The following is a 26,262-nucleotide window of genomic DNA, read 5'->3' on the forward strand; positions in this document are numbered from 1 at the left end:
GAGCTAGCTTCTGTAGCCGAGGATCGGACCGCCAAGTGCCCTGCCTTCGGCTGCCGCCCAGCTCACAATGCACCCGACCTCTATGGCCCCTCCTATGAGTGGTGAGCCCATTGGAGGGATGACCCACGTTGCCTCTTCGGGCTGTGCCCGGCCGGGCCTCATGGGAACAGGCCCGACCACCAGGCGCTCGCCATCGTGCCCCAACTCCGGGCCTGGCTCCAGAGCGGGGCCCCGGTGACCCACGTCCGGGCGAGGGAAATCTGGGTTCATTTCGTTGTAATTCCATAGAAGTCTTTGAGCTGCTCTTTGTCTGATCACTCACCTAGGACCTGTTTGTCTTGGGAGACCCTACCAGGGGGCATGAAAACCCCCAGACAACATAGCTCCTAGGATCATTGGGACACGCAAACTCCATTACCACGGTAAGGTAGCAGCTCAGAGAGGAGATATAATTTATTTGTTAATATAATTTATTTAATGGTATGTAAACTTCTGCGATTAGGTGGAAAATTGTCCAGGGTGTATGCCTCCTTCCGCCCAAATGCAGCTGAGATAGGCTCAAGCACCCCCCGCGACCCCAAAAGGGACAAGCGGTAAAAAATGGATGGATGGTAAGTAAACTTTATAAACAAATTAATGAATATATTTTGTAAAAAAATAAATCATAGATGAATATATTATTTCATATGCAATATGTTTGTATCACATGTTACAGTACATATTGGGCAGCACGGTGGTAGAGGGGTTAGTGTATCTGTCTCACAATACGAAGGTCCTTAGTAGTCCTGGGTTCAATCCCGGGCTCGGGATCTTTCTGTGTGGAGTTTGCATGTCTTCCCCGTGATTGTGTGTGTTCCCTCCGGGTACTTAGGCTTCCTCCCACTTCCAAAGACATGCACCTGGGGATAGGTTGATTGGCAACACTAAATTGGCCCTAGTGTGTGAATGTGAGTGTGAATGTTGTCTATCTGTGTTGGCCCTGCGATGAGGTGGCGAGATAGGCACCAGCGACCCCCGCGACCTCAAAGGGAATAAGTGGTAGAAAATGGATGGATGGATGTTACATATTGTATATAATTTACTTATTTTAAATATTGATACAGTAAATATAATATTTTATATGTAATATTTTCGTATGATATGTCTCATATTGTATATAATTTACTCATTCAAAAATGGTTTCTTCTTCACATACAGTGCAATGTAAGGCAGTGGTTCTCAAAAGGGGGTACGCGTAATCCTGGGGGTACTTGAAGGGGTACGTGAGAATTTTTTTTAGATATTCCAAAAATAGCAACAATTTAAAAATCCTTTATAAATATATTTATTGAATAATACTTCAACAAAAAATGATTGTAAGTTCATAAACTGTGACAATTAATGCAATATCCAGTGTTGACAGCTAGATTTTTTTGTGGACATGTTCCATAAATACTGATGTAAAATATTTCTTTTTTGTGAGGAAATGTTTAGAATTAAGTTCATGAATCCAGATGGCTCTCTATTACAATCCCCAAAGAGGGCACTTCAAGTTGATGATTACTTCTATGTGTAGAAATCTTTATTTATAATTGAATCACTTGTTTATTTTTCAACAAGTATTTAGTTATTTTTATATCTTTTTTCCCCCAAATAGTTAAAGAAAGACCAGTACAAATGAGCAATATTTTGCACTGTTATACAATTTAAAAAATCAGAAACTGATGACATAGTGCTATATTTTACTTCATCTCTTTTTTTTTTACCATACCAAAAATGCTTTGCTCTGATTAGGGGTACTTGAATTTAAAATTAGTTCACAGGGGGTACATAACTGAAAAAAGGTTGAGAACCACTGATGTAAGGTATATTTTGCCACCGGTAGGGGGCAGCGCACAAATGTGTCCTCAAAGTGCCAACAGGAAAGACATTTTGTGTACGAAGAAGAGTGTGCCAAAGAAGTAGCTATTCGCTGCGAGTGTAGACATGTCCCACAAGTAACCTAATGCTAACTTAGCCACTGCTAGGTGCTGAGTTGTACAAAAGTGTCTCGAAACCCGCCAGGGGAATTTTTTTTCAGCACAGGAACCATCTGTTAGTGGTTTCTGTGGAGAGCTTGACAAACCAGCGAAACATTCCAGGTATTACTTATCCGAAAAGAGCTCGTTAGCTTGTTGTAGCTGGCTGACCGGGAAGCTCCATAACATCACAGCGTGCATCACAGCCATGTCCACCGCCGGAGATTTTGGGAATCCACTAAGAAAATTTAAATTGGTGTTCCTCGGGGAGCAAAGTGGTAAGTCATACATTTAAGTGTCTAAGTGTCACTTTTAATCAGAATCGCTGTTAAATGTCCCATCGGGATAAGGAAAGTTGGACTTTGTGCGGGTTGTGGCTGCGGTGATTTAATCGGCTGGTATGGCTCGCTTACATTAGCCACGTCAGTGTTTTTCAACCAGCAGAAACCATTAAGAAATGAAACTCAGTAGACATTAAAAAGTTGTTGTCGCAATTGTTGGATATTAATTTTAAGCCATCAATCAATCCAAAGTTTATTTATATAGCCCTAAATCACGAGTGTCTCAAAGGGCTGCACAAGCCACAACAACAAGCATAACCACCGTATTTCCTTGAATTGCCGCCTGGGCGCTAATTAATTTAAAACCTCTTCTCACTCTTGCGCTTACCAAAGGCATGCGGTAAAAGTAAGCATGCGCTAATTATTTTGAAACCTCTTCTCACTCCGGCATTTACCAGAGGTATGCAGTAAAATTTGAGTGTGATTTAAGCTTGGACCTTAAATCCTACTGAATAGCTCTTAAAGTTAAAGTTAAAGTACCAATGATTGTCACACACACTCTTGGTGTGGCGAAAGTATTCCCTGCATTTGACCCATCACCCTTGATCACTCCTTGGGAGGTAAGGGGAGCAGTGGGCAGCAGCGGTGCCGCGCTCGGGAATCATTTTTGGTGATTTAACCCCCAATTCCAACCCTTAATGCTGAGTGCCAAGCAGGGAGGTAATGAGTCCAATTTTTATAGTCTTTGGTATGACTCGGCCGGGGTTTGAACTCACAACCTACCGATCTCAGGGCGGACACTCTAACCTAGTGGTTCTTAACCTTGTTGGAGGTATTGAACCCCACCAGTTTCATATGCGCATTCACCGAACCCTTCTTTAGTGAAAAATAAAAAAACATTTTTTTCTTAATTCAAGACAAAGTTAGATGTACCATGAATTGATTAACGTTATTCGGGTGTTACCATTTAGTGGTCAATTGTACGGAATATGTACTGAACTTTGCAATCTGCTAAAAAAAAGTTTCAATCAATCAATCAATCAATGTTTTTGGTAACACTTTAGAATGGGGAACACATCATAAGTAACAAAGAGTTATTTGGACAGTAATAGAAAATATTCCAAGTAAGAAAGACTTATTTTAGAGTTATTTGGTTAGGGTTAGTGTCAGGGTTAGAGGGTTAGGGATATAATAAGGTCATGCCGAATAAGGCATTAATAAGTACTTAATAATGACTAGTTAAGAGTCAATATGTTACAAATTTGCATGTTATTAAGCAACTAATTAATGGTGACTATATTCCCCATACTAAAGTGTTACCATGTTCTTTTTACTGGTGCACAAAATGAACCGTGCATGAACATCACCTTGTTCAAACAACAAAACCCAACACAGTGCATAAACTCACAACAAAATACCCAACTGCAAATAAGTCAGCTGTTTCCGTATCCGTAATACGCCGACAGGGAGAAGTTTGTATTTACACAATGAATCGGGTGTGTTTTGACCTCTGCCGAACCCCTGAGGCCGACTCACTGAAGCCCTAGGGTTCAATCGAACCCAGGTTAAGAACCACTGCTCTAACCACTAGGCCACTGAGTAGGTGGCCTAGTGGCCTAATCTTCTTCCCTCTACTATATGCCCTGCGGCAATTCAAGGAAATACGGCATGCATCACTATAGCTCTTGTCTCAAAGTAGGTGTACTGTCACAACCTGTCACATGAATTGATTGATTAACGTGGACCTCGACTTAAACAAGTTGAAAAACGTATTCGGGTGTTACCATTTAGTGGTCAATTGTACAGAATATATACTGTACTGTGCAATTTACACATAAAAGTTTCAATCAATCAATCAAAAACATCACGCCGTGACTTATTTTGAATTTTTTGATTGTGCTCCCGTGCATAGTGTTTTTTGTTTTTTTCTTGCGCTCCTATTTTGGTGGCTTTTCCTGTTTTGTTGGTGTTTTCCTGTTGCAGTTTCATGTCTTTTTTGTAGCGCTAGTCCCTGCACCTGCTCTGTTTTAACAATTCAATAATATTTAAGTTGTTGCTATCTTTTTTTGTGCCGTCGTTGTTGATTGTCATGTCATTTACGGATGTACTTTGTGGACGCCGTCTGTGCTCCACACGCCGTAAGTCTTTGCGGTCATCCAGCATTCTGTTTTTGTTTACTTTTTCAGCAGTTCAGTTTTAATTTCGTTCTCCATAGTCATCCCTAAGCTTTAATGCTTTTTCGTAGGGGCACTCCCCTTTTGTTTATTTTTGGTTTAAGCATTAGATACCTTTTTACCTGCACACTGCTTCCCACTGTCGGCTGCATATTGTGATCACAACAAACCATTGTCGTCTCATACGACGTGTTCCCGACATCTACAAAGCAATTAGCTACTAGCTTCTACCTACTGATATTGAGGAGAATAACATGGTTACTCTGCCGAGATCTAGACAGCACCGACAGTCAACAACGGCACATTATTTGCGTATCATAATTACCGGTTTGCAAAAAAATATTTTTAACCCAAATAGGTGAAAGTACATAATCTCCCACGGCACACTAGTGTGCCGCGGCACAGTGGTTGGAAAACACTGAGCCATTTAATGTCACACTGATTAACTACCTAGCAACTTTTATTCTGGACTGCTGATTTTAAAATTACTTGTATCACAATTCATCAGGAATATCTGCAAACGTCATTGTTTGGATATTATTTCGGTATTTCACTTGAACCAAAACAGCTTTGTTTGTAAACAAGTAATGACTCCGGTTACCTCACAGAAAAAAAGTTAGTCGATTAAATACTCCGCAATAGACAGTGCTTTTCTTTTTGTATTGTGTTGGTATTTGCATGGCATCAAGGCAACTACTTGTAGTTGACTCAATTGTGTTGAGGAATGCAAACAATCCCGGTAAGCTTAAGTCCACACGAACATGAAGACTGCAGTTCTTGCTTATTCTGATCGCTTTGTGATCAGCTTGTGTTATAAAACCTGACCTGTAGGATTCCAACACTCCTCTGGCATCCTGTACTCCCACTTTTCCATTAAATCAGATTTCTTATGGAAGATCCCGATTCATCTCAATGAAGGGTTAGATGTTGGGGTATCAACGCATGTATTAACAAGAGAAGTGCCGATATGAAATACAGTAATACTTAGGGATGTAACGATACCTAAATATCACGGTGTGATATTGTCATGGTATTTTAGGCCCTAGTACGATATTATTTTGGTATTGTCCAAAAAAGACTTGATCAATTTGGCATAAGGCTGGGCGATATGACCTTTTTTTAATATTGCGATATTTTTAGGCCATATCGCGATGTGCGATATATATCTCGGTTAGGGCTGGGCGATATTTTTAGGCCATATCGCGGTCCACGATATATATCTCAATATTTTGCCTTGGCCTTGAAAGAACACTTGATGCACATAATCACAGCAGTATGATGATTCCACGTGTCAACAATAAAACATTCTTCTTCGTACTGCAATAATACATGCTCATTTTAAACTTTCATTCAGAAAAGGAAATCACATTTACCGTATTTCCTTGAATTGCCGCAGGGCATATAGTATGCGCCTGCCTTGAATTACTGCCGGGTCAAACTCGCTTCCCAAAATAATTAGCGCATGCTTAGTATTACCGCCTGGTCAAACTTGTGACGTCACGAGTGACACTTCCCCTGTCATCATTTTCAAAACGGAGGAGGCTGATTTCAATACCGGTAATTTGAAATCGCATAAAGGGAAGAAGATTAAGAGCTATTCAGTAGGATTTAAGGTCCAAGCTTACATCACACTCAAATTTTTACTGCATACCTTTGGTAAGTGCCGGAGTGAGAAGAGGTTTTAAAATAATTAGCGCATACGTACTTTTACCGCATGCCTTTGGTAAGCGCAGGAGTGAGAAGAGGTTTTAAATTTATTAGCGCCCCCGCGGCAATTTAAGGAAATACGGTAAGTCAATTTACCAAAACTGTATTTATTAAAGTTATTAGCAGGTGAGTTTTCAAAAGATACTACATATTAGCAGTTAGGCTACTTCTGGTAGCAACGCTTGTGCCTACACTTGACAAATTACAGTTGTCTATTCGATATATTCCCGCTTGAAGCCGAACCACCGGCAGACGATGAACCCCCTGCTGTTTTTCTTGGGGATTAATTCTTCCTTCATTTCTTACCATATTCGCACCTTTTTCTCTCGTATTATACCTCGCAACACTTCGCTAGCATCACAGCTAACGTTAGCCACGCTGCTACCTCTCTGCTGGGCGGGGGCGTATATGTGACGTATGATGTGAAAGTATGTGACGTGTGTAAGAGTGTGCGCTCGCTGTCTGTGAGAAGGAGAAGCAAGAAGGAGTGGGAAGAGCCTGTAGTGTAATGCTCGCAGCTAAAAGCAACTGCGTAAGAGCGTATACTCAAATATTACGATATAGTCATTTTCTATATCGCACAGAGACAAACCTGCGATAATCTCGGTATTTTGCCTTAGCCCTGAATGAACACTTGATACATATAATCACAGCAGTATGATGAGTATATGTGTCTATATTAAAACATTCTTGTTTATACTGCATTAATATATGGTAATTTTAAACTTTCATGCAGAGAAGGAACTCACAATTAAGTCAATTTACCAAAACTGTATTGATTAAAGTTATTAGCAGGTGACTTTTCAAATGATGCTCCATATTAGCAGTAATGGTACTTTTGGTAGCAACGTTTGTGCCCCACACTTGACAAATTAAAGTTGTCTATTCGACATCTTCCCGCTTGAAGCCAAACCACTACTGTTGTTCTTGGGAATTAGTTTTTCCTTCATTTGTCACCATATTCGCACTTTCTTCCTATCATATTACCAATCGACTGGGATGAGAATCAGCACCTCCGAGTCCGCTATCATCACAGCTAAAGTTAGCCATGCTGCTACCGCACTGCTGGGCGAGGACGTATACGTATGTGACGTATAACAAAACAGTATGTGACGTATGTAAGTGTGTGCGCTTGCTGTCTGTGAGGAGACACAAGAAGGAGTGGGAAGAGCCTGTAGTGTAATGCCTCCAGCTAAAAGCAACTGCATATTTTCTATATCGCACAGAGACAAACCCGCGATATATTGCGTATATCGATATATTGCGTATATCGATATATCGCCCAGCCCTAATTTGGGATAGTGTGTAAAATGAAGTGGCAGAAATGTTTAGGTTCAAAACACTTAGAATATAAAACAATAATAGAATAGGTCATTGTTGTCATTGTACATTGTACAACGAAATTGCAAGGAAACTCATTTAGTGCAAATTTATAGATGACACATAAAAACCTAAGAACATCGGTACTAAGACAAATTGATAATACTGTAATTGAACACAAACATAATGCTTAAATGTTCTAATTATATTTATTACTACAAACATGTATTTTTGAATTCAAAGAATTGTGCTGGAACCTGCACTGTTACAGGCAAGTAAGTATATATATAAAAAATAAAAAATAAACTTACAGTTGAGTGTCCTTAAAGTGACGACGTAAAATATTGAGTGTAACAAGTGTAAAACAGTAATGTTTACTTTACTGTCTTTCAAGTTGTACTTTTTGAGAAGCAGTGTCCTCTGCAATGGACATTTTTTATATTAGTTTGGAAAATGCTGATTGCAAACCGACATTTTTACTTTTAATAATGTAAAGACCTCTCAAATTGATGTTTAGCGTCACTGGCTTAACTTATCAACTCCGGCTGATGGTTCCCCGCGGTGTGTAGTATACGCCCTCCCACCAGGCACCGTGATCAGTATTCTGGCTCTGTGTCGAAGGTGGCACGCTTTGCTCTGCATTACGCAGACTTATTATTCAGGAAAATAGGTTATGTTTTCGCCATGATTTAATAGTCTGTTGGTTAGCAACATAATATAACTAAATTATGGACAGATTTTGGAGAAATGTCAGAAAAAAAAACTATTTTCTCTTATCTACTACGAGCACACTTCTCCCACATGCTTCCTTTTTTTCCTCCTTTTATTTTGTTCCACACCCACGTTGCATTTTGGGAGATGTAGTTTATTTTCAGGGGAAAAAAGTGGCACAAAAAAATACACTCCCAGAGTTTCCGTTTCATATCGTCACAGGTCATGGCATTATTGTAAAGATTTTGTTACTGCGGTTTCTACAATACCGTTACTGATCTCAGCACATCATATGCGACTTATTTCTCTGTAGGCTAAACATATTTGCATGGCATTCTCTGGATACCACTGCTTCTTGAAACCTTGTGTTTGAGTACCTCAAGGTCCAATGTTTTTAAAAAAAAAAATTTTTTTAAATTTGAGACTCACTCTATTAATAACAGTGTTTTCCTACTGAGACATTTTTGCACAGCTCGGCATTTGGTGGCATGATTTGGCTTCGGTGTACAAAACCAGATCCATAAAGGGTGTGGTTGGATGAGTATGGTGTGGAAGAACTTGAGACTTCTGACCTCAGCCCCATAAAACACTTATATGTTGAACAGACAGTGTTTGCAACATGCCCATGGTATAATTTCTTGTTGGTGTCATGGCCTTTATGTAAAACAGACAAATAATAACAAACAAATTGGAAACAAATTCAAGTAATATATTTTGTGAATGGATTATTTACGCACTATTGAGTAGTGATGCACTACCGATAGGGGTGTAACAGTACGTGTATTTGTATTGAACCGTTTCGGTACGGGGGTTTCGGTTCGGTTCGGAGGTGTACCGAACGTCACGGAGATGTTAAATAGCGCACCGCACGTTGTGTAAACAATGCACACCGAGGCACCATGAATTGATTTACGTGGACCCCGACTTAAACAAATTGAAAAACTTTTTCGGGTGTTACCATTTAGTGGTCAATTGTACGGAATATGTACTGTACTGTGCAATCTACTAATAAAAGTTTCAATCAATCAAAAGAACAAAACACACGGCATGCTAGCAGCGATCAAGGTATATGATAGACTGACCACACGCCCTCTTTTCACGGGATATGTCCTCTTTGCGGGGCTGTCCAGGTGGAGATTCTTAAATGCCTCAAATATCTGACATTTTAAGTTAAGGGTTGTGTGTATTTTCAATGTATGTTCAGGGTTAAGAAGGGGTTAAAAAAAAAAGTGGTGCACGGCAGCAGCATTCGTGATGGCGGGGCAGAGACAGAGAGCGAGAGAGTTATGATAAATGCGCATGCGTCGCCAGGCTCTGCTTTTTAACCATAGATTTATCAGATTTTATATTTTATTATCTATTGCGGGGGTGTCAAAAGTGTGCCCCAGAGGCCATTTGCGGCCCACAGCTAATGTTTAAAGGCCCACGACACATTCTAAAAATACTATTGAAATAAACAAAAACATAAACAAAAGTGAAATAAAAAAGCTTAAAGGCTAAATGTAATCTAGAAAAAGTTGCAACATTGACTAATAAAACAAAGCTGTTTTTTTTCTTTCAAACTGTCATTGTTCAAAACATAATATTGAATCAAAATCAATGTTATTATGAATCATTGACCTATCCAAGTTTCCGACTACTTCACTTCAAATATTCCACTAAGAAAAATATTTCTGATGGAAGATTTAGCAAATTTGTTAAATAAATAATCGAAAAATGTATATTTTGTTGTTTTATTGCTGTACCGAAAATTAACCGAACCGTGACCTCTGAACCGAGGTACGTACCGAACCGAAATTTGTGTGTAACGTTACACCCCTAACTACCGGCCACAGAAAAATGTTGAACAACATAAGCAAGATGGACGCGATTGTCTGTAGCCTCGGCGGTAACACCAAAGTGCCGCCCGCACAGCGACTTCGTTCGAACCTTGGCTTCAGCAGCTGGTGACTTCGGGGTAAGGCCGCAACTTCTCCAACTGCAGCACGCACACAGCCCTGCTTTGCAGTCCAAACCAAACGACGAAGCCCTTAGAGACGATCCTTGTCCCGAAGTTACGGATCTGACTTGTCGACTTCCCTTACCCTCCTTGTTCTAACACACCAGAGGCTGTTTGCCTACAAGACCTGCTGGGAATTGGAGACTGCAGTGGCGATTGCTCTGAGACTGTAAAAGAAATTCAACTTCTCCTAAAATATAAAAGAAAGTGGTGAAATATGTACTTTTGCAGTTACATGTCGTTGACTTAATAAGCGTGAGGATTTATTCAAATTTTGTTCAGAATCAGTTACTTTGGTGACAGCTAGAGTGGCTTGTTCCACTGCAGCCAAACTAGACAATTATTGGATAAATGCCCGGCTTTGTCTGTCCCACGGAAGTAAAACGCCTGTAGAAGTGAATGAGAATTGGCCGTGGCCTTGTCTAAACAGCAGGGATTGGATGATCTGTCTGAGTCTGAATCCCTTTCTCATTGATATCAAAAGGAGCGAATCCCCGATCTTGAACTATGAAACACTACTTGAGTATCTTTAGATTTTTTCTTGTTCCTGTTGATATGGCGCATTTTACAATCTTTTAAGTGGCTTTCTTTGTAAAATCTAGCCCCTTTGTCTTTTAACTGTTTTTGGAGTCTCTACTCATGTTTACACAATAGCTGAATAGGCTGGGCGATATATCGATATACACAATATATCGCGGATTTGTCTCTGTGCGATATAAAAAATGACTATATCGTAATATTCGAGAATACGTTCTCACGCAGTTGCTTTTAGCTGCGGGCATTACACTACAGGCTCTTCTCACTCTTTCCTGTCTCTCCTTCTCACAGACAAGCAGGCACAGGTTCTTACACTCGTCACATACTGTCACTTCATACATCACATACGTATACGCCTTCGCCCAGCAGAGAGGTAGCAGACTGGGTAACGTTAGCTGTGATGCTAACTTAGCCGTACAAGTAGTAATACGAGAGAAAGAAGGTGCGGATCTGGTAACAAATGAAGGAAGACTTAATTCCCAATAAAAACAGCAGGGGGTCCATTGTCTGGCGGTGGTTCGGCTTCAAGTGGGAATGTGTCGAACAGACAACCGTAATTTGTCAACTGTGGGGCAAAAGCGTTGCTATAAAAAGTAGCATTACTGCTAATATGTAGCATCATTTGAAAAGTCACTCGCTAGAGAATGAAGAGAATTTCATAACGTCCGTAGTAACCTACCACATAATGAAGGACAAATACTTTTGATTTCCTATTATGCAGCTCATTTTTATTTGACACTTAAAATGTCTCTGACAATCTTGCACTTTCTGTTTTGGAAATGACATGAATGTTTGTGCCATTGCTTCTTAACTTTAATAAATACACTTTGGGTCAATTGACTTAGTTGTGATTTCCCTCTCTGCATGAAAGATTAAAAGTAGCATATATTAATGCAGTATGAAGAAGAATGTTTTAATGTAGACACATAGAATCCTCATACTGCTGTGATTATATGCATCAAGTGTTCATTCAAGGCAAAATATCGTAATATATATCGTAAATCGCGATATGGCCTAAAAATATCGAGATATTAAAAAAAGGCCATATTGCCCAGCCCTAGCTGAATATAATCTTTCCCTACTTAAAATAACATCAGCAGGTATACGGCCTGTTACATTGTACTATAATAATAGTTTTAAAGGCCTACTGAAATTAGATTTTTTTTATTTAAACGGGGATAGCAGGTCCATTCTATGTGTCATACTTGATCATTTAGCAATATTGCCAGATTTTTGCTGAAAGGATTTAGTAGAGAACATCCACGGTAAAGTTTGCAACTGGAGAAAAGCCCTGCCTCTACCGGAGGTCGCAGACGATGACGTCACATGTTGATGGCTCCTCACATATTAACATTGATTTTAATGGGAGCCTCCAACAAAAAGAGCTATTCGGACCGAGAAAACGACAATTTCCCCATTAATTTGAGCAAGGGTGAAAGATTCGTGTTTGAGGATATTGATAGCGACGGACTAGAAAAAAAAAAAAAAAGTTAAAAAAAACGCGATTGCATTGAGACGGATCCATATGTTTTTAGAGACATTTACTAGGATAATTATGGGAAATCCTTTATCTTTCTATTGTTTTGCTAGTGTTTTTAGTGAGTTTAACAGTACCTGATAGTCGGAAGTGTACGTCCACGGCCAAGTGTTGACGCGCAGTGTCTCAGGGAAGTCGACGGCAGCTATGGGCGGCACAAGCTTAGCTGATGTCCGGTAAGAAGCGACTTTTTAACCACAATGTTCTCACCGAAACCTGCTGGTTGACATTCGGTTGGGATCCATGTCCGCTCTGATCCATGGTAAAGTTTCACCTCCGTGAATTTTAAACAAAGAATCACCGTGTGTTTGTGTGGCTAAAGGCTAAAGCTTCCCAACTCCGTCTTTCTACTTTGACTTCTCCATTATTAATTGAAAAAAATGCAAAAGATTCAGCAACACAGATCTCCAAAATACTGTGTAATTATGTCGTTAAAGCAGACAACTTTTAGCTGTTTGTGTGCGCAGCGCTCATATTCCTAACAGCCCGTGACGTCAAGCGTATCTTTACGCGACGTTTTCAAGAAAAAACTCCCGGAAAATTTAAAATTGCAATTTAGTAAACTAAAAAGGCCGTATTGGCATTTGTTGCAATGATAATATTTCATCATTGATATATAAACTATCAGACTGCGTGGTGGGTAGTAGTGGGTTTCAGTAGGCCTTTAAAAAATAGAGAAAAAGGATATAAGAAAAACTATTAATACCAAATACTTATAACACAGATTTGTATTTAAATGCATAAACATTTTTTAGCATTTTTTATAGAAAATCTTTGCATCATTGACAGTTATGCAAATTGTACGATGGCGTCATATTGACCATGCCCATAGCCATGCCCCCACAACTAAAAGTTTATATCCAAGCTGGAGGAAACCCTGCAGCTGTCCCATTATTTTTGCCCATGTTTTGCTTAACATTGCTGGTAACTACAGCTTTAAAGGTGTGTAATATCTCCTTTGCATTATGTTGTGACGCACACAAACTCCATGCTCGTCACTCGGCCTGCGAGCACTTAGGGCAGTGATGTCAAAATCATTTTCATCAAAGGGCATATCACAGTTATGGCTGCCTTCAGAGGGCCGTCTATAACAGTGACTATATAATAATATAAAGTGTATACTCGCCTCATGTTATTCCACAACTGCCTATAAAAAAAATGTTTTAAGTACAAATTGATGGCTAACTTGCTTTGACACAAGTCAAGGTGACAAGCAAGTATTTATTTTTATTCTTACAAAAAATTATGTAGTCTTTGTCTGTGTTGACCTTGCGATGAGGTGGCGACGAGTCCTGGGTGTACTCTGCCGTCCGCCTGAGTGCTGCAACCCCCACCCTCCTGCGACTCCGAGAGGGATAAGCGGTAGAAAATGGACGGATGATATATATTTGTTGCAGGATCAGATACTAAAGTTGTGTTATTATTAAATATACACTTTCAGGCGGTACACGCTTTTATTTTCTATCAAAATGGTAAAAACAAATACATTTAGTAAAAAAGATTAAATACTATATTGACATACTTTATTTTCAGGCTTTCACGGGCCGCATTAATAGATATGTGCAGGCTCTTTAAATGATATGTAGGGTCACATTAATTGATGTCGCAGGCCACATTAAATAGCGTGGCGAACCAGATCTGACCCTCGGGACTTGAGTTTAACACCAATGACCTAGGGGGTCTTGTAGTTTTGTAAGCAACGTTGACTTTGGCCTTGTTGTCCTCAGTCAATGTTCAGAATGTAAGTGATATCCGGTGTCCGTTTGCACAGGCAAGTGCTCAAAGCAAATTACCTGACTTTTTTTTCCAAGATGTATTTGTGATAACAGTTTCGTAAATGACATTAGTGTTTTTATGACAGACATGAGGTGCAAAGGAGCCACAGTTGAATTTATGTTCTTATATTTCAGTGGGGAAGACTTCATTGATCACCAGGTTCATGTATGACAGCTTCGACAACACTTACCAAGTAAGGCCAATAATAATCTGAGGATTGTACCTAGTATAGTTATTGGACCTAATTAACATAATTTATCATTTTCAGGCCACAATAGGAATAGATTTCCTATCAAAAACAATGTACCTTGAAGACAGAACAGTAAGTATACTTTTGTTTGGCTTCAATTGCTGTTTTTATGTTGATGTTGAGTACTTTTAAATATGATTTAGTTTCAATTAGATGTGAAACAATTCCTGATGTAAATCCATTACAAAAATGTTTAAGAAATGTTCTCTGCTTGCAGGAATAGTTTATTTAATGGTAAAGCTGAAAGCAAGAAAGATTTTTAATGTAGTACATGGCTCTATCACCGTGTGTGTGTGTGTGTGTGTGTGTGTGTGTGTGTGTGTGTGTGTGTGTGTGTGTGTGTGTGTGTGCGTGTGCGTGTGCGTGTGCATGTGCGTGTGCGCGCGCGCAGTCGTGATACAAAGTTTACATACGGTTGTAAAGAACATAATGCCATTGCTGTCTTGAGTTTCCAATCATTTCTACAACTCTTATTTTTTTTTGTGATAGAGTGGTTGGAGCACATACTTGTTGATCACAAAAAACATTCATTAAGTTTGGTTCTTTTATGAATTTATTATGGGTCTACTGAAAATGTGACCAAATCTCCTCGGTCAAAAGTATAAATACAGCAATGTTAATATTGGGTTACAAGTCCCTTGGCAAGTTTCACTGCAATTAGGCGCTTTTGGTAGCCATGCACAAACTTCTGGCAAGCTTCCGTTTAAATTTTTGACCACTCCTCTTGACAAAATTGGTGCAGTTCAGCTAAATTTGTTGGTTTTCTGACATGGACTTGTTTCTTCAGCATTGTCCACACCTTTTTAGGTTAGGACTTTGGGAAGGCCATTCTAAAACCTTAATTCTAGCCCAATTTAGCCATTCCTTTAACACTTTTGACATGTGTTTGGGGTCATTGTCCTGTTGGAACACCCAACTGCGCCAAAGACCCAACCTCCAGGCTGATGATTTTAGGTTGTCCTAAAGAATTTGGAGGTAATCCTCCCTTTTCATTGTCCCATTTAAAGCACAAGTTCTATTGGCAGCAAAACAGGTCCAGAGCATAATATTACCTCCACCATGCTTGACGGTAAGGATGGTGTTCTTGGGATTAAAGGCCTCACCTTTTCTCCTCCAAACATATTGCTGGGTATTGTGGCCAAACGGCTCATTTTGTATTCCTCTGCTATCACATGGACAAAGATAAGACAGATAAGATAAGATTTTTCTAATTCTTTATGTCTCCTCTTTGTGGTCATGTCCTCCAGATCAGGTTACAATTGTGGGACACGGCAGGCCAGGAGCGATTTCGTAGCCTCATCCCAAGTTACATCAGAGACTCTGCTGCCGCCGTTGTAGTGTACGACATAACAAGTATGTGGATTGCTCATTGTTTTAAAACCAAAGCCAAAGTCTATATTGTATTTGATTGATACCAAGTCACATTCTACTCCCTTTACTGTTTCCTATCATATCTCCGGTAGACGTGAACTCTTTCCAGCAAACAACAAAATGGATTGATGATGTGAGAACAGAGCGAGGAAGTGACGTCATAATCATGTTGGTGGGAAACAAGACAGACCTTGCAGACAAAAGGTAATCTTTTCTTCCTTCCTTCCTCACTCCCTGGCAGTGGGCACACTAATGAAGTTATTGATTGCTGCTGCTAGAATGTCGATACACTTTCCTGATGCAGCAAGTTACCATTTCTCCAATAAACGTCAATGCTGTGATTGATGTTTTTTCTGCAGTTTTCTTGCATGACACATAAAGTAGTGACTAAAGTAAAAGCCATCCATTATGTGAATATGAACTGTCTCCATTTGGGTTGCGGAATATATTAAATAAATTTGACTGACGATAAAGCTTTTAATGATATCGTTATATTTTGATAATGCACGTTGATTACACATTCTAGCTCTGTCCCACAAATTTGACAGTAACAAGAGAGCGACAACATACATGCAATCTAGCGTCCTTGCTAACATCTATCCACAGTGCAAAGCTGTAAAGTCAACGATCCTCGCCTCATGGCAGCAAATAAAGTGCATTTATGTAAGACGAGAAATAACGAAACATGTTTCACTACACATCATTAGAGGATACAATAAACCATGCAAACCGCTAAGCAAGAGCTCTTGAATATAAACAAATGTGGGCGGATCAATACAAATACTGGCAGTAACGATACAAAGTATAGTATATGTATATGGTCGATAATACATTAATTAAATTAATATATTTCCCCTTCACAAACTCTTTTGTCGTTTTTGTTATTGTTTACAAACTCTGCAAAAAGGTCCCTGGACACAGGAGAACTTTAATGGCAAAAAACAAAGGATTTAAATTAGAGTGAATGTAGGGAAAAAACATTTAAATTATATTGTTACATCGTCATCCTGTGTTTTTGTCTGATTGTAATTGTGATAAAAAAATGTAATCATTTATTGAACATGAAAATATATATTCATTGATATGACCAATACTGCTCATTTAACTACTTGGTATTGGAATGATATTAAAACTTGTACTATCGTCCAAAACTAATGTAAAGTATCCAAGCAGAAGAAAAAGGGTTTAGTATATTTTAGACGGAACCGTGTTACAACGAAAAGTAACCAGATATTAATAGTAAATTGACAAGTAGATCAATAATAGTTTTGAGATTATGTTACAACTGGAAATTACGCAATATGTTACCCCATATGTCAGCAGCCTAATGGGGAATCTCTGCAACCCGTGTTGAAATGGTTATATTATCATTTATATACCAAAATATATATTGCCCATCCCTGGTTTCCATCCATTTTCAGATTTTCTTATGGATGACGGGAAAAATTGCTGCTTACTTGCAGGGTTTATTTTTATTTTTATTGTTGTGGATTTAAAGTCCTTGTTAAATAAATGAAACTTAGGACTAGGGCTGGGCGATATATTGATATACTCGATATATCGCAGGTTTGTGTCTGTGCGATATAGAAAATTACTATCGTGATATTCAAGTATACGTTCTCACGCAGTTGCTTTTATTATTACTCTACAGGCGTTTCTCACTCTTTGTTGTCTCTCCTTTTCACAGAGACTTAAAACAAGCACACCTTACATACGTCACATACTGTTGCGTCATACGCCCTTGCGGAGCAGACAGGTAGCAGTATAGGTAACATTAGCTGTGATGCTAGCGGACCGGTGCAAGTGGTAATACGAGAGAAAGAAGGTGCGAATCTGGTAACAAATTAAGGAATAATTAATTCCCAAGAAAAACAGCACCGGGTCCATCGTCTGGCGGTGGTTTGGTTTCTAACAGGAAAATGTCGAACAAGTATGCAGCAAAAGCGCTGCTACAAAAAGTAGAACCACTGCTAATTTGTCGCATCATTTGAAAAGTCACCTGCTAGAGAATGAAGAGTGCTTGAAACTGCATATCAACATCTCCGTTAGGTGCCATACCCACAAAATGCCGAAGCAACCATTTCCACATAAACACCATATGAAATAATTAGTCAACAGAAGGAGATGACGTCCGCAGGAACCCACCACATAGCGAAGGACATAAACCATTTGATTTCATATTATGCAGTTCATTTTTACTTGACACTTATTGAAATATCGTGTGTGACATCATGCACAAAAGTGCACTTTATTTGTTTTTAACTATCATAGTGGCGTTCTGTACAAAAAGTGCACTTTAATTTATTGTTGTTTTGATATGTCATCTTAGTGACATCATGCACAAAAGTGCAGAGAGCACTTTCTGTTTTGAAATGACATGAATGTTTGTGCCACTGCTTAATAACTGTTTGATAAATAATGTTTTGATAAATTGTCTTAATTGTGGTTTCTCTCTCTGCAAGAAAGTTTAAAATTAGCATATAGTAATGCAGTATGAACAATAATATTTTAATGTAGGCACATAGATTCATCATACTGCTGTGATTATATGCATCAAGTGTTAATTCAAGGCTAAGGGAAAATATCGAGATATAGATCGTGTATCGTGACATGGCTTAAAAATATCGAGAAATTAATAAAAGGCCATATCGCCCAGCCCTACTTAGGACTGTTTGATACCCATTGACCCTTTTGTGGGTCTTCAAATAATTTCATTGAACTGTGCTGTGCAACTTTAACCCCTTTATCTACCACAGGCAAGTATCTATTGAGGAGGGAGAGCGGAAAGCCAAAGAACTTAATGTAATGTTTATTGAGACTAGTGCAAAAGCAGGCTACAACGTAAAGCAGGTAAGCTCGCTTGCGAGCGTCGTGCTCCGTCATCCCGCCCTCGATGCTGCCACCTTTGCAACACCTCCAAAAGTGCCCACACCCAAGCCACAAATCAGCTTGTATTTGCAACACACTCCAATCAATACTGTTTCGTACTAATCCTCGAGCTCCTCCACCATCCTTGATGTGCACATACTGTAGTTAACTTTTGGTCGTCCGCAAAGGTGACAGCAGCAGCAGAGAGGAGCACGACTCCTTTCTTTATTTTCCAAATTTTGAATCTGTATTTCCCCCCCCTTTTTTGTCCCTGTGTGTCGGTATGTGTGTTTTGTGTGTGTTTGCGTGTCGTACGCTGTGACTTATCACAGACAGATTACCACAGAGGAGGGAGAGCAGAGAGCAAAAGAGATGAATGTTCTGTTTATTGAAACAAGTGCAAAGACAGGCTACAATGTCAAACAGGTAGAGCGTGTGCTACCTTGGTGTGCGTGTATTTGTGTGTGTTAGATCTTTTCTGATTGGCTTTAACGTAACTGTTGTACATTAACGAACATAAAAAATGTTTGAACTTTGACCTTATGTGGCCATACATGATAAGTATGGCCATTTTTACTGACCATCTTTTGATGATAAAAATGTGATCTGACTGGTTTGAAAAATAGTGTGCCTTCTTATAGGAGTGTTCCAATACAACTTTTTCACTTCCGATATGGTACCGATATTGGAGCCTTGAGCATTGGCCGATACCAATATTAATCCGGAACTATATCAGCATAAATCATTGCATATACATTTATTTTTTTGTAGTGTGGAATGTTAGGAAAGGCTTGAACAAGTGCAACTACTCAAACAGAGATATAACATTAAAATCACTAACCTATTTACTGGAATGGAGTTTGCTGTCCTCAATTGAATTGAAATGGAGTGGTAATTTGTTTTTGGCAACACCCTGTGGTCACCATATTTCGTCAAATTAAGCGCATGACTCACGACAGTTGAATGATGCACACACATTAGTTACTGGATACTTTCTTATAAGCTCCTGCCTTAGACACTTGATGTGTACGTAATATGCAACTATAACTATTTGATACTTCTGTTTTAGGTGTTTACACTGCAGTGTTGTTCAATCAAGGACATTTATTACATGCCTACCTTGTGTGCTATTGTGTAGCTGCTAGCTCCAAGTAGCCTATAGCTTATTACATTTACCTTTTGTAAATAACTTAAGTTTTAACAAGAAAAGATCAATCTTGTGTGCTTATTGGAGGACGTTTAGATTTTAAGTGGCTCTTCAGCTTTGCATGAGTAAACACGCTGCAGGACTGCTTATATCGAAGATTTTAGATGCAAGCCAATATCATCCGATACTTGTTTTTATTTTTTGCTGTTATCAAAATTTAGATTAGGACACTCTTACCTACTTATATAATAACACTGTAATTCATCTGCAAGTGTTTAATCTACAAATTTAACATTTTTTAAGACCTGAAGTGGAAAAAAAGATGATGATTTCAAAGATACACACCTACTAAATAATTATCAAAAGATGGGTCACTTTACAATCTACTAAGGAGTATAAGGGCTACAATGGAATTGGAACACAAATACATAATAATAAAGTATTTTAAAAAATAAGGTTGAACTATTGCGAGAGAAAAGTACACATTTTGCTAAAATAATATTGCAACATTACTGATACAATATTGTTGCTTTTATTTGAATTTTTTTCCCATAACATTCCTGTTTTTTTCTATTGTAACCCTAATTCTCCTTAGTAACGATCCACTTCACAGTTTTGTGGTGCTCAGTGATGGATGTTGACCATCATCAGACATGCAACACTTTTTTTTAATTCATATGTTCAAGCTCTATCAGAGCAAAGCCCTAATAGGGTAAATTAATGTAATTATTCCTCTGTGAGAGCGCTAAGTGGACCGCATGCTCCATCATGTAATTGGAATACATACAAGTCACTTTATTTTTTTTTTTATTTGGTGTTTTGTAATGACATTTAATTATCTAAAATAATCTGTTATTTTCCCCCACTTCTCCAACGCAGCTCTTCCGCCGTGTGGCAGCCGCCCTCCCTGGCATGGACACCACCCAGGACAAGAATAGAGGGGACAGTATCCTTTAGTGCGCATGTTTACTGTCTTCCTTGTCACAAGCCGTTATGTCGCTCCCTTTTTGTGTCATCATATGTCAGAGGGAAAACCCCTCTTAGGTCTGTGACAGCTTGCTGTAGAGCCTGTCATTTCAGGTTTGTGGTTCCAGGCAAGGCACTACTTGTGCACTACCACTACTACAATACACTTACTGTGTGTACACAAATGCACTCTCATATAAAAGCTGCTATTATACAATTTACTTTTACCGATAATATAGGACTTAAGTTCAACTCTTATTTGGCTAAGAACATGCACGCTTGTTTGTAAATGTATATCAACTGCACATTAATTGTGCTTTTCTCCAGTTTCATATCTAAATGCATAAGAATATCTGAAAAGTGTCCAGGTGAAAGTGTTAGAAACATCTCTGTTTGATGAAACCACTACAGTAAACAAAAGTGAGCATGACTAGTTGACTATCTTGTTTTAAACACAATTTGTAAATGTTTTCATCAAGAAGATAAGCAAAACTACATAAGTGATATGCATGAAACTTTGTGGAGTGACGTGCCAGATGCATGTGAAAAAAACACAGGTTGCACTTTATTGTCACTTATTGCAGATTTAATTTAAATACAGTACAACCCTTGCCTTTGGTACCAAACCTGAATTTTATTAGAATTATTAGAACTTTGAGATATACAGTGTAACTTCCATTTACAAACTTAGTTGGTTCTTGAAAAGTATTTTTAAATAGAAAAGATTGTGTGTTGAAGCGAATGTCTCCATACGTAAACAATGTAAATATTAATAATGGGTTCCAGTCTCGACAAAAGTCCATATTTCAGAAAACGTTTTCACACTTTGAACACAGTATAAAGCCGTGTACAGTACTGTATATTAAAAAAAATAACAAGCGGGTGCTAGATAATTAAAAACAGCCAAAACAAAAGTTTGCTGAACTGTCCTCATTTTCAGCCGCCCTGCCAACACTCACTAGCACTGCGGTGAACTTAGTTTGAAATTAAAAATCTCCTTAATAGTGACAGCCGGGTCGCTACAATGATTAGGAATATAACATTTAATCCATACTACCATACCACCTTGTTGGTTAATTATTGTGTTCAGCGGAAGAAAAGTGAAGGAGGCAGCGTCGATTCTTCCTGAATGTTTTATACCACACATTGCTTGTCCATTGCTTTCTTTAGACTCTTCATATTGAGCGAACAAAACGAGGAAAACTATACACCCAAAAAGCAACTAAGTAACAGAGTAGCTAAAGACAGCATTGTGCTCTGCTGACGGAGACCAATCATCCCATACACAATATATGTGCTGTGAGGCACACAATGGGTAGATGAAACATTCTTACACTAAGACAAGGTTTGTGCATCAAGGCATATCTTTATTCGGTGTGTAGCTGTGTTTCCATTTCCCCTAGTAATGCGCAAAGCCTAAATATTGCAGTAAAAAACTGGTAGTGTAAACACCTATATTTCGGAAAAACCTCTCAAATATTACAAACATTTTTGCACTCATGAGGTGGTTTCTTTATTGAAGTATGTCGCAAAAGCGTGGTGGAAACACTTTCGCATATATATATGGCACCTAAGCACCAAACTGGCGGGGTGACGATGTGCATAAGGGGAGACAACTAGGGGACACAGGTCGTCTTGGTGTTGCTTCCGATCGGTCGGCTGGGGGGAGAGAGGGGAGAGGGCCGTCTTGCAGGTTCTCTCCCAGCAATAGAGGCCAACCCACATGCCCTAACAATGTCAAAGGGGCTCTTGCATTCACAATTTGGCTGTGAATTCCTCGTTTTCAATTCTCTCCCCAAAATCCCTTATTTGTGGCCGCTGCCGTACGTAAGCGATCACTCGCTGCCTTTTTCTTCTATTGACAATCACGGCAACAACAGTGTCCGCAATTGAAATTACAGCTCCAAAACCATGGAATAGCAAATAGTCTGTCTTACTCAAAGTGGAGTCTCGCAGGACAAGATTGTACAAGAACTGTGGCTCATGATGGAAAACACCCTTTAATGGAAACAACTACAAGTCGCAAATATGCTTTGTCGAAATTTTTGACATATTGCTTTTATTTTGCGAAAAACCGCAATGGAAACACGGCATGTGGTTTGAAAATCAAAAAGTTTCTACAATAAGGAGTTCGTAAATCCAGGGTCCGCTGTAATGAGTGCTGATATACGTATATATCAAGAACATATTCAGTACACCTCACTTTTTCAACATATTGTTTTATTACAGACTTCAAAATGCTTCACGCTACAATGACCACATGAAGAAAATTATTCATATAGTTGTAATTTATTGTGTTAATGTGCATACGTGGTCACAGCCTTTGTGTCGTACTTAGTTGATGCACCTTAATTAAAAAGTTAAGCTGGAGAAACATCGTAAGGATGACCATTGGAAGCTTGATAGCAAACGCTGTGAAAACTTCTGTATATGCAATTTATTCTTCTTTTTTTAATGCATTTGTAAAAATATATTTTTTAACTTGTTTACCTTTTAACTGTTTGACATTGTCATTGTGTGTAAAATTTTTGAGAGAAAAATAAGTGTAATTGGTTATGGATTAAGGATGTACCAACAAAATGTGGGAAAAGTAAGGCATGCACTGCAAAGTTGCGGCCATTTTTATGTGCGTGGCTTCCTTCTGTGTAATATTCCCTAACTCTTGCACCCTTCAGTGATCGACATCAAGCTGGAGAAGCCACAGGAGCAGCCTGCCAGTGAAGGGGGTTGTGCCTGCTAATTGCTGCCCTCTACTGGGAAATGTCCTCCTGGGCGTGTCTTGTCTGTATCTGTACCCTTTAATACATCCACCTCACTTCCTTAGCCTGAAGGATAATATTACATTGGCTCGACCCTGTCATTGTCCTAAACCGTCACTCTTATCGGATCGCCGTCAAAGTTTTGGATCAATATTTGCACTGCTGCACACAGACATGGATACGGTATTCACGTGCTTGTCTGTTCATTCAGATGGCGACAGTGAATATGGTGCAGTAGTTTGTGTGGAAAGATTACTTTTTGAACCAAACGGCAAGGCAATACACATGTTATAAAAGTTGGCATGTTAACTAAACAGCACTGCATTCACAAATCAGTCAAGTGCAATGTGGAGCTGTTTGCAATGTGGATTATTTCACAATTTGTGTTATCTACTCTTGTGTAATGTGGAAATGGTTGTAAAGTTGCACTGAACGCTAACAGACACGATTTTGATGTGGACACAGACTGAAAACAACAAACAGGCATGACATGTCATGTCAGCTTTTACCAGCGTAGTTGCCCAGACATTTCCCAGCATGTCATAAAATCCACCGCATGGACACAACTATGACACCCACTTAGGCCGACGCTACGCCTTCCCTCTGATGTGTCCGTCCTCATTGAAACAGATTTTTTTGGTCTTGGCTTCTATTTTCTACCCTTTTTTCAGATTGTTTTTTATATATTCAGAATACAATAGAGCTATTTGATGATAGTGTTTGATAAATATTTTTCATATAAAGAGTCAATATTATAAATGCTAGATATGCCTTTGGAAAGTACTAATGAGGGCTTCTTTTGATTTTGGTTTATCAAGTTGGGTTGGTTAAAGACATCTCATTTGCTTTCTTTGGTGTTGACTTTTTGTTAGTGATCAATTCACAAGTGTATTTAATCCACAATGACTTGTTATATTTATTTCTATTACTTTTCTATGGCTTTTAATACTTTCCATGTTGATACGACTCTAAAATTGCTAATAAGATAAGCTCTAAAGTGTATCAACGTTGGACTGTCAACAGCGTTCTTGTCTATCACTGCAAAATGGTTTGGTCCTGCAATTTTTATTGTGCAATTTTACTTTGTCTCAACATTCAGAAAAGTTAGATTTTCATGGCATGACATTCATATGGTTTCTGTTTGAAATTGATTAAATGGAAAAAATAAAATGCACTTGTTACTGCTGTTGCAATTCACGCAGCAATTCTTTTTTTTCCAGATTATTCTTTGAAACCAGGCTGTCCATCCAACCATCCATTTTCTTCCGCTTATCCAAGGTCGGGTCATGGGGGCAGCAGCCTAAGCAGATAAGCCCAGATTTCCCTCTCCCAGCCACTTCCCCACATGAAGAGGAGCCAGATGAGGTGGTTCGGGCATCTGGTCAGGATGCCACCCGACACCCTCCTTGGGGAGGTGTTTAGGGCATGTCCGACCGGCAGGAGGCCACGGGGAAGACCCAGGACACCTTGGGAAGACTATGTCTCTTGGCTGGCCTGGGAACGCCTCGGGATCCCCCCGGGAAGAGGTGGACGAAGTGTCTGGAGAGTGGGAAGTCTGTGCTAAAAAAGAAAAGGAAAGAAAATAGGCTCTGTATACAATGTCTGTGCTAAAAAAGAAAAGGAAAGAAAATAGGCTCTGTATACAATAATATCACTGTGTTGCTAAATTACCGCTGGACTGCATCAGTGTAAATTTATTGGATTATAGCAATTTTATTTACGTTTTTTGTGTGTACCCGACCAATATAGTTTCGCCTTTACCCTTAGTTGACTGTCCCTTAACTCCTCCCCTCAGCTGGCGTCTCCTAGCAACTGATGTAAACACTTCTACTGTTGTGGAAGAGGTTGTTAATTGTTGGTGTTCGCAAGCGTGTTACTACGCTTTGAAAACATTGCCAATGAAGCTTTTTCATGTTATTCGTGCGATGAATTGATAATTGAAGACGAAATTTACAAATATTTTGTCAAATTTACTGGGCGGACTTGTGACGTCGGGTGGATATAACGCCAGCCATCATTCGCTTCACAAGAACTCAGGTTATCTATCCCTATGGTATTCTAGGGCCATCATCCGTATCTATATGTTTACCGGATTAAAGACTTGGACTGCTAAAATATTTTAGGATTGTTTGTTTTCATGCAAATCCTCGTCACGTGTGGATAAAAAATATACTTGACTAGGCTTTATTGTATTCAATTATTGGTTAATTTTCGCAAAGAAGAAAAAAACATGTGCAGCGAATACTACGAGAGGCTTGAAATAAACCGGAATGCTACAGACGCAGACATTAAAAAGGCGTAAGTCTACCAAGCACCACCACTTTACGATGGACCAGTCACAGATGGCTTTATTGTCATCTTAGTTTGTCACGAAGCTGAATACTTTTTCTCTAGGTATCGACGCCTTGCACTCAAGTTTCATCCGAGCAGCAACAAAGAACCAGAAAGTGCAGAGATATATTACCTACTGGGGGAAGCCTACGACGTTTTGAGTGACCGTAAGGACATTTATGTTTATCTTATAGGCTTTTGCCCATATACGGTGTCTTCCGGTGTTGTGTTCTCCACTGCGCATGTGTACAACGGGACCTGTTTTTTTTTTTTAAATGTTCTAACCGGAAGGATATTTAAGTTGACTTTTAGAATAATTTTTAAGCTATATTGGTTTATTAACCAATCATACGATTTACTATATTATGATATTGATGACAAGATATCGAAAATCAACGTATATTGCGTTATGATCGGCTTTTGCCCGTATACAGTGTCTTCCGGTGTTGTGCCCTCCACTGCGCATGTGTACAACGAGACCTGTTTTTTTATGTTCTAACCGGAAAGATATTTAAGTTGACTTTTAGAGTA

General features: G+C 39.1%; 2 protein-coding genes and 1 long non-coding RNA gene across 4 annotated transcripts in view; 2 read left to right on the plus strand and 1 right to left on the minus strand.

Annotated features, from left to right (window-relative positions):
* Positions 1 to 1,908: 1,908 nt before the first annotated feature.
* Positions 1,909 to 24,597, plus strand: rab6a (RAB6A, member RAS oncogene family). Of its 2 annotated transcripts, none has more exons than XM_061897754.1 (8): positions 1,909 to 2,275; positions 14,174 to 14,232; positions 14,308 to 14,361; positions 15,537 to 15,642; positions 15,753 to 15,864; positions 18,861 to 18,954; positions 20,555 to 20,621; positions 23,317 to 24,597. In XM_061897754.1, exons 1-8 carry the CDS (start codon positions 2,206 to 2,208, stop codon positions 23,379 to 23,381), a joined length of 627 nt encoding a protein of 208 aa, XP_061753738.1. In that variant the 5' UTR covers positions 1,909 to 2,205; the 3' UTR covers positions 23,382 to 24,597. The 2 variants fall into 2 exon arrangements, with proteins under 2 accessions (XP_061753738.1, XP_061753737.1); XM_061897753.1 differs by lacking the exon at positions 18,861 to 18,954 and adding an exon at positions 18,417 to 18,510 and having other exon boundaries at positions 1,911 to 2,275.
* LOC133551249 (uncharacterized) lies at positions 23,673 to 25,969 on the minus strand. The gene is made up of 2 exons (XR_009806456.1): positions 25,865 to 25,969; positions 23,673 to 24,960 (listed from the first exon to the last, which is right to left on the minus strand). It is a non-coding gene; the product is annotated as an uncharacterized LOC133551249 (long non-coding RNA).
* Positions 24,756 to 26,262, plus strand: part of dnajb13 (DnaJ heat shock protein family (Hsp40) member B13) — a 33,204-nt gene continuing 31,697 nt past the window's right edge. The window contains exons 1-2 of the mRNA XM_061897751.1: positions 24,756 to 25,698; positions 25,795 to 25,898. Coding sequence (XP_061753735.1) covers positions 25,631 to 25,698; positions 25,795 to 25,898 — 172 coding nt within the window. The 5' untranslated portion in view covers positions 24,756 to 25,630. The remainder of the gene's footprint in view (positions 25,699 to 25,794; positions 25,899 to 26,262) is intronic.

This window comes from Nerophis ophidion, linkage group LG04 (genome assembly GCF_033978795.1).
Source record: "Nerophis ophidion isolate RoL-2023_Sa linkage group LG04, RoL_Noph_v1.0, whole genome shotgun sequence".
Classification (NCBI taxonomy): Eukaryota; Metazoa; Chordata; class Actinopteri; order Syngnathiformes; family Syngnathidae; genus Nerophis; species Nerophis ophidion.